This window comes from Hyperoodon ampullatus, assembly GCF_949752795.1.
Source record: "Hyperoodon ampullatus genome assembly, chromosome: 7".
Classification (NCBI taxonomy): domain Eukaryota; kingdom Metazoa; phylum Chordata; class Mammalia; order Artiodactyla; family Ziphiidae; genus Hyperoodon; species Hyperoodon ampullatus.
The window spans coordinates 62,070,815-62,080,106 of record NC_136920.1 but is presented as its reverse complement, the minus strand read 5'-3'; the positions used below and the strand labels follow the sequence as shown (position 1 = coordinate 62,080,106).

At 49.4% G+C, this 9,292-nt stretch overlaps 1 protein-coding gene across 1 annotated transcript; it reads left to right on the top strand.

The window, feature by feature from the left end:
• Positions 1-8,931, top strand: HPX (hemopexin; the record flags this gene model as incomplete). Its single annotated transcript, XM_079708908.1, has 10 exons — positions 1-167; positions 317-381; positions 655-726; positions 905-1,026; positions 2,634-2,784; positions 3,478-3,690; positions 3,954-4,061; positions 8,162-8,292; positions 8,373-8,535; positions 8,672-8,931. The coding sequence occupies exons 1-10, from the start codon at positions 85-87 to the stop codon at positions 8,929-8,931; spliced, it is 1,368 nt and encodes a 455-aa protein (XP_079565034.1). The 5' UTR covers positions 1-84.
• Positions 8,932-9,292: the final 361 nt, after the last annotated feature.

Genomic DNA, 9,292 nt, shown 5'->3' with positions numbered 1-9,292 from the left:
TGGAGGTGGGGTGGTGCTGCTGCCATGCTTATATAGGGGCTCATCCAGGTGCCCAGAGCTGTCCTGTGGCCTCTCCAGCTCATCATGGCTCGGGCACTGGGAACACCAGTTGTACTGTGGTTGTTGGGCTTGTGCTGGTCTCTGGCTAACGCCCATCCTCTTTCTCTGTGAGTGAAGCTGGGGCTGGAGGAGGATCGGGCTCCAGATTAAGAGTGGGCTAGGGCCAGTTTTTAGGTCTGGGGCAAGTCTGGGGTCAGGAGCTAAAGGAGAGGGATTGGACCCTGTGGAGCCAGACATCTCTGTGTCTTCTTTCTAGGGCTAATGCCCCTAGGCATGGAGCTGAACATGGGAATGCAACCAAGTTGGACCCAGATGTGATCGGTGAGACCCTGACTTCCTGAGTCTATCTGTCTAGCTGTGTCTCTGCACTGTATCATCTGACTGGTCTTTTTTTTTTTTTTTTTTTTTTTACATCTTTATTGGAGTATAATTGCTTTACAATGGTGTGTTAGCTTCTGCTTTATAACAAAGTGAATCAGCTATACATATACATATGTTCCCATATCGCTTCCCTCTTGCGTCTCCCTCCCTCCCACCCTCCCTATCCCACCCCTGACTGGTCTTTTATTTGCTATCTCCCCACCTCCTTCCCAGAACGCTGCTCGGATGGCTGGGGCTTTGATGCTGCCACCCTGGATGAGCATGGGACTATGCTGTTTTTTAAAGGTAGGAGGCGCTGGGATTGGGGCATTTGGGACCTCAGACTTGGTCCCCTTCACTGAGGGTGTATCCATCTATGGGAGATCATAGGAATTATCTGAGAGTATCACCCATAGCTTCTTTGTAACTAGCTCAGTAGGCCAGAAGTTTGTTCCAGGTCCTTCAGTGAGTGTGCGTTTTGCAGGGGAGTTCGTGTGGAAGGGTCCGAATTGGACTCAGGAGTTAATCTCAGAGCAGTGGAAGGATATCTCCGGCCCTGTGGACGCTGCGTTCCGCCATGGCCACGACAGAGTCTTTCTGATCAAGGTACGGCTGGACCAAGGTCAGGGCCAGGCCAGAAAGTGCTGGAATCAACACTAGAGACCCTCCCCCAAGTGGCCCTGGCATGGAGCCCTTACCAACAGGTTCCAGGTTTCCGCCCCCTATGCCTTCCTTTTCTGAGAAAGGTCGGGCTAGGGGAGTTTGTGTGCACGCGGGCCTGGGAGGCACAACATCCAGTGGCTCTTCTTCAGTCCTAATCTGCGTCCACACCTCTCTGCTACTCCTCAATCTGTCGGCCATCCTTTCCTTCCGGGAAATTTCTTCCCTTGCTTCCATGACCCTGCATCAAGTCTTCTTCCTATGGTTGCCAGGTTGTTCACAACACAATGGTACCTGGCCGAGGGGCAAGTGGAGGATGAAATCCAGCCTACTGTGCTCCTCAAGTCCCATGCCTTGGCCCAGCCTGTGTCTGCTCCTTCTGGCACCTTCCCCTGACTCGCACAAAGATGCTGTGTGGTCGGGGTGGCCCTCACTACCAGCTTTGCTTTCCCTTCTGCCTCTTTTCCTGTTCTTCTCAGGCTTCTCATCCTGGACCACTCCTTGAATGTTTCTTGGGGATCCTTCCCAGCCCTTCCATACACCCTGCCTGGGTGATCTCAACCAATGCCATGGCTCTGAGTTCTCTCCACATTGTGGACCCCAGATCTGGATCTCTCCCCGGAGCTCCAGACATCTCTTTCCGATTTCCAGGCTGACATCTTCAACTTAGATGTTCCGTAGGCACCTCAGATTCAGCATCCCCCAAACGGAGCTCAATATCTTCTGTACAAATCCACCCCTCCTCCTGAGTTCCCTGTTTCAGCAAATTGCACCACCACGTGCTGATTCCTGCAAGCCAGGTGCACCTGGGTCTTGACACCTCGACCTTGGTTACCTTTACAGGTTTATCTCCTCCTCCACCACATTCACTGTGTGCCAGCCACATGAGCATGCTGTGTACATGCTACTCCCTCTGCTGATAACGCCCAGTCCACACTTGTCTACCTGGAATATTCCTGCTCAGTTTTTAACTCTTGGCCTAAATGCCTCCTGCTCTGTGCAGCCTTCCAGGAATTCTCTAGGACTTAGGTATTCCCCCTTTATTCCCAGTGCACTTCACATGCCTCCACCTTGGGGCTCACATGGCTAGGATTGCAGGATCCTTTCTGCTTTTGTACAGTGAACTGCTTGAAGGCAGAGACAGAGTCTTGTCACCCCTTTATCCCCAGTGCCTCTCACAATACCTGGCATATGGTAAGTCATTCAGCAACTGTTTCTTGAGTGAATAAATGAACAAATGAATGTATGAATGGATGGATGATTGCAGGATGACTATTTGTGGATGTGCCTGCCAAAACCAGTGGTATTGCAGATAATTGTGCCACGGGAGAATCTGGTTGTACATAGTCAGTTGTGTGTGGTATAGTAAGAGTGATGGGATTTGCACAAACTGAAGTTGTGCAAGGGGACAGCACATTGTTGTCCACAGATGGATTGAGAGTGTGTGGGACTGCAGAAGGATATTATGTAAGTGCAACAGATCAAAGATGTGTGGGACGGCAGAGTGGCAGTATCTGGCGTGCATACTAAAAATAGCATGTTTTTGCATGCAGGGGGACAGACTCTGGGCATACCCTCCTGAGAAGAACAAGGAATATCCAAAGTTGCTCCAAGAGGAGTTTCCTGGAATCCCATCCCCAGTGGATGCAGCTGTGGAATGTCACAGTGAAGAATGTTGCCATGAGGGTGTCTTCTTCTTCCAAGGTCAGTCCAGGCTGGAATAAGAGAGGCTGGGGTAGTGGTAGGTTGGTGGTGACAGAGGTAGTGGTAGGGATGGTGGTGGTGGTGGAACCACTATATGGTTTCCTGAGGAAGGGAAGGAGTAGAGAAGCCAGTTATGGTCTAGAGGTCAAGTAGGGGAAGGAGGGGAAGTCATCCTGGAGAAGGTTACCGGGTGTAATTCTGCTAAAAGTCCCTCATTGTCCCCCATGGCCCTTAGGACAAATCTATGTTCCTTAGTTTTACATACAAGGTTCTCCATGACCAAGTCCCTATTGACCCTCCAGCCTTGAGTCTCATCAAACTCTTACCTTGAATATGAAGCCCCAGAAACGCTATGCTGTTCCCTGTACACCCAATTTGCTTCATGCTTTAGACTTTTGTTTCTAGAGTTACATCTCCCCATCTTGTCTGCCTCGTAACTCCTCCTTCAGATTTTAGTTTAAGTATCACCTTCTCTGGAAAGTTTTCCCTGACTCGACCCACCGCCCTTGCTGAGCTGATCATGTGTACTTTGCTGCTCCATTTTATTGTATGATTGCTTTCCTCAACTGTTTCCCTGCTGGGCTGTGAGCTCCACGTGATGGGGGCCATATCTGGTCCATCCTGGGGCCAGTACAAGCACAAGGGAAGGCACAGCTCGGCCTCACTGGATGCTTGTTGGTTGATTGGACAAAGGCAACCACACGTGGTTCTGGGACTTCACTACAAAAACCAAAAAGGAACGTTCCTGGCAGGCTGTTGGCAACTGCTCTGCTGCCATGCGATGGCTCAGCCGCTACTACTGCTTCCGGGGTAACCAATTCCTGCGCTTCAACCCTGCCACGGGAGAGGTGCATCCTAAATACCCTCTGGATGTCCGAGACTACTTTATGCCCTGCCCTGGCAGAGGTGAGAAAGCCCAAGCCCTGGGACCTCCTGGAATTTGTCCACCTTCCCTGAGTTCGCGGACCCCATATAACCCAGCTCCTACCTTCACCCTGTGGAATGACACCTTGACCCTTGCCCTAGCTCCACTTCCATTCTGGCTCTTCCCAGCTGTCCTCATATGGGGACAACCTGCACCCCTAATAACCCCAGCCATCTCTTCCACCTCGGAACTCATTCTGACCTCTTGCCTTCCTGTGTTCCCCCTCACCTATTTCTCCCCCAAGGCCATGCACACAGGAATGAGACCCACCATGGGGATAAACGCTGTAGCCCAGATCTAGTCTTGTCTGCACTGCTGTCTGACAAACATGGTGCCGCCTATGCCTTCAGTGGTAAGAGATGCCCTCCAACTTCCCCATCTCTGCCCTCCATACCTCCCATCTTTCATGTGTGTCTCCCATCTCTGGCGCATTTCCTCCATTTTCATCATTGTGCCCCATATTTTGTCCCATCGGCCCCCATCCTTACACCCTATCATGCCCCTTTTCACCCCTCATTTTGTCCGATGCATATGGTTCAACCTGTCTCTCATCGCTGAGGCCTCTAACTTCACCTGTCTACCTCCCAGTACCATCGGTTCCCAGATCTGTGCCTTCTCTGAACCTCTTGGACCCTATGACTCCTCATATTCTCTTTGCTCTTGCATGTCTTGCAGGGTCCTCTGGCCCTCCCCACCTTGAGCTTATCATCAGGAGCTCCATCTTGTTCCAGGTGCCTGGTTCTTATGTCCAGGCCTCTGGGCACAGCATTACCTGGGGATGAGATGTTCCCATTGCTGAGAACCAGCCAAGAAGTGTTCAGTCCCTTAGACCTTTAGGCAATAGTTTCACCAGCCTGAAGAGATTTCTCCTCTGAGTGACCAGGAGAAACTCCTCTCCCCAGACCTGTGCCATTAAAAAGCCATCTAATGATACCTAAGGATGTTCTAGGGCTAGTCAGACAGGTAGTGATAAGTCTTGATCTATACTTGAGGACAGCTCCAGGAGAAGGAGTGACCTACCACATTACACTCAGCTTAAAATATATGTATGATCAGACACAAATGTAAAATAGTGGTGAGAATACAGAAGAGTGAAAATCCTTTCTTGCTCCTAATCCCTGAATAAATCTGATCAGGTATGACTACGAAGCTACAATGAAAAATACACAGCCGCAAGGAGAGCATATCCCCACAGCAGGAATGCATGCTGTAATGAGAACATGCATCTGTGATGAAACACACACCTGTAGTGAAAAGGTAGACCTATGCTGAGAATATATGCCAGAGTAAGAACACATAAATATCAGGACAACATGCAGCTGTGGTGAGAGCAAGGCACCATGGGGAGGACACATACACAAAGTGAAATAGCAATGGTTATAGAGATAGAGAGATAAATAGACATAGAGAGACATGGAGATAGAGACACTAAGAAAATAGGGCCACACGGACCACACAGAGATGTAGAGAGAACACCCAGCCATGGAGAGATCATGGAACCTCAAGACCATGTGTCCATACATAGAATGCAGCTGAATTCCTAAATCAAGAGTATTAGAGATGTTCTATAGCTCTTGAGAGAATATTGTTAATGTTAAAAATACCCAGCTGAGGTGGGAACTCACTATCTTGGTGAAAACACCAGTGTGACCCAGCCACTCAGCACAGGGCTGGTCCTCTCCTCTCCCTTATTGATAAATCTCTTGTCACTACCTCCTAGTTGCTAATCCATTCTTTCTGTTTTGTCACTACTTCGGCTCGCACAGGGACCATCATGCCCTCTCTACTTTCTCTCTAGTCAGGATCTTTTAGCCTCAGATCTGACTGATAACTGCCTCGGCTCTCTTTTTCCTACTTGGATTTCCAGAGAGAGGATGGGACTGGCTCAGCCCGTATTTTTATTCCAGACCACATTAAAGTGGCTGCTGGTCGGCCTCTGCATCGACTTCTAATGGATTGGGGGCTCAGCACTTACTTTCTCTGCACAAAATGCAGCACAGCTCTGATTCTCTAAATAGGGCTCACGAGCAGGGTAGTTTCAGTAGGAGGGGAAGGTGGATATGTAGTTACTGTGACTTGCACAGTTAATACCCATAAAGAGAACTTGTGGCTGCATTGGGAATACCAGCTATTTTTCGAGCACCAAAAAATATCAAGCACCTGATAGGCACTGGGCATTTTTCTAGGCACTGAGATACAGTCGTGAACATGGCAGATGAGACACCTGCCCTCAGAGAGCCTGCTAGATGGAGAGAGGACAGTAAAAAAGAGAAAATGAAAGAGAATACTTTCAGGCAGTGTTAATAGCTGTGATGTGTTCTGGGAACATCAGAATGCTTCTTATTCTCAAATACCATTTGAAGCTAGAATAAATGAATTTATGAGTCGTTGATGTTTTAAAATAGAAAATAAAAAATGTTGTGTCCCCAAAAAGCTGTGAAGAAAATAAGACAGGATAATGGGATAGAGGTGAAGAGAATTAGGGGCCCCTTCTCTGAAGAGATGATTTTTGAGCTGAGATTTCAGTGATCAAAAGGAATTAGCCACATAAAGCACTGGAGGAGAAGCATTTTAGGGAGGGTAGACAGCAAATACTTTGAGGGGTCAAGAAAGGAGGCCAGTGTGGCTGACACGTTGAGAAGGAGCAGGTAAGTGGCTTGAAAAGAGGGAGGCAGGGGCCAGATTACATGGGCCTGGTAAGGATTTTCAACTGTAAAAGGAAGCCGGGAAGGGTTCTTGATCAAAGCTGTGATATGTTCTGGCTTATTTTTTTTTAAGGATCTGTCTTTTTTTCTTTTTAAATTAATTATTATTTATTTAATTTATTTATGGCTGCGTTGGGTCTTCATTGCTGTGCGCTGGCTTTCTCTAGTTGTGGCGAGCGGGGGCTACTCTTCGTTGCGGTGCGTGGGCTTCTCACTGCAGTGGCTTCTCTTGTTGAGGAGCATGGGTCCTAGGGTGCGCAGGCTTCAGTAGGTGTGGCTCGCGGGCTCTAGAGCGCAGGCTCAGTAGTTGTGGCGCACGGGCTTAGTTGCTCCGCGGCATGTGGGATCTTCCCGGACCAGGGCTTGAACCCATCTCCCCTGCACTGGCAGGTGGATTCTTAACCACTGTGCTACCAGGGAAGTCCGTGGCTTATTTTTTTTAAAAGATCATCCTGGCTTCTTGTGGAATATAAGTCACAGAGGTACAATTGTGTAAGCAGGGAATCCAGCAAGGAGTTCTTGCAGCTGTCTGGATTAGAGGTGATGACAGCTTGGACTGGCATAACAGCAGCAGAGGTGGTGAGGAGTCACCATGATGTATTCTGGAAGTCGGGCCCATAGCATTTAACCAATGCCTTGGATATTGATCGGAATGGGGAAGGGAAAAGAGAGGTTTCAAGAATGACTTGGCTTTTGGGGACTGGGAAACTAGGTGACTGGTGGTTCCTTTTTCTAAAATTGGGAAAGACTAGGGAAGGAGGTGTGTGTGTGTGTGTGTGTGTGTGTGTTTGGTGGGGGCAGAAATAAGTTTGGACACATTAGGGTTTTGGTGTCTAATGGTCCCAAATGGACAGGTCAGGTAGGCAGCTGAGTTTGAGCCTGACACTCGAAGAAGTCCATCAGATCCAAAGAGAACAGATCAAAAGTCATCAGTATATAGATGGTGTTTAAAGCCCTGGACTAGGTGAAATCACCAAGAGAGTGAGTGTAGATAGAGCAGAGGTCCAAACTGGGGGATTCCAATAATAGATATCAGGCTGAAGAGGAAGTCGGAAAGATAAGAAGAACACTGGAAGAGTCTGGAATCACAGAGCCAAGATCCAAAAAAGATATTTAAACAAGGGAGCTGTGAGCAGTCAAATGCCACTGAGAGGTAGAGTAAGATGAAGACATTAGATTTGGCAAGTTGGAGGGTACTGGTGACCTTGAAAAGAGAAATCTCAATGGAAGAGGGAAACAGGAATGTAAGTGAAGTGGGCTGAGGAAGAAAGGTAAATGAGTGTTCAGACAATTCCTTTGATAAGTTGTTATGAAAAAGGGAGAGGAAAATTAGGGTGCTGGTCTGGCTACTCCCTCCGTCTCCTACCATCTCAAGGGATTAGAGAACACAGCCAGCGTGAGAACGCCCAGTGGAAGCTTGCTGCAGTGCTTCCCTTTTAACTTCTGGCCACTGTCTCATTGTAGCATCTTTGCACACAGACATCTGAGATGCATAAGGAGACCCCACTGAACCCCATGACGTTGGCCTTACCTGGCAAGTCAGGCCCCTACTGACTCCAATTCCAATTAGGTCACAATGCCAACTTTGCCAACCAAGTCTTGCTCAACTCCTCACATGGCCTCTTCCCTCTTGGCCTCTGGATGCATTCCTTCCTCCCTCTCGAGACTCACCCCTGCCTCTGTCACTTGCCTCTTCACTGCCTGGCCTTTTACCACCAGTACTAGAGGTACCTCTGCTACCCCACAGGATCCCACTACTGGCGTCTGGACAGCAGCCGGGACGGGTGGCACAGCTGGCCCATTGAGCACCTGTGGCCCCATGGTCCTTCAACAGTGGATAGTGCCTTTTCCTGGGATGATAAGCTCTATCTGATCCAGGTGTGTGTTGGGAGAGACGCTTGAGGTGCAGACTGGGAAAATACCCAGCTCTGTGCTGATTAATGTCCTTTGTCCTCCAGGGCACCCAGGTATATATCTTCCTGACAAAGGGAGGCTATACCCTAGCAGATGGTTATCCAAAGCGGCTGGAGAAGGAATTCGGGAGCCCTCATGGGATCAACCTTGATACTGTGGATGCAGCCTTTACCTGTCCTGGGTCTTCTCGGCTCCATGTCATGGCAGGTGAGGGGTGTCGGGTGCTGAGGGGTGGCTTGTTCTGCTACTTCTCCATGGCACAGATCCCCGTCAGGGCATGAGAAGAGCCAGGTCAGGATCCCCATGATGTGGAAGCCACGTTATGTCCGGTGTTTCTTCCTAGGACGGCAGCTGTGGTGGCTGGACCTGAAGTTAGGAGCTCAAGCCACGTGGACAGAGCTTCCTTGGCCCCATGAAAAGGTTGACGCGGCCCTGTGTACGGAAAAGTCTCTGGGCCCCAACTTGTGTTCCGCCAATGGTCTCGGCTTGTACCTCGTCCAAGGCCCCAATTTGTACTGCTACAGAGACGTGGAGAAATTGAATGTGGCCAAGGCCCTTCCCCAGCCCCAGAAAGTAAACAGCCTCCTGGGCTGCCTTCACTGACAGTCCTGCTGATGTGAGTCTGGCCCGGCTCCTTCTCCTGGTTTTCCTTCCAATAAAGCCAGAGTGCTTCCTCGCTTGAATCAAAGGGCCCTGGTTGTGGAACAATCTCACTTCTTCTTTGAGTTGAGAAGCTCGTAACCTCTCTTTTGAGGCTCTTAAACAGGCTGCGGGAGACAAGGGAGGGGAGGGCTCAGGGACAGACCTCACTTCTGCACAGGTGATTCCTGAACCCCGGTCATAAACTGACTTCTTCCAGACTACTGAGACAGAGAGGGAAACAGAGGAACAAAAGTAGAGAAAGGAACCCCTGTGTCTACCCAGCACGTAAGAGGCAGAGCAGGGACTGTGCCCCCACCTGCTA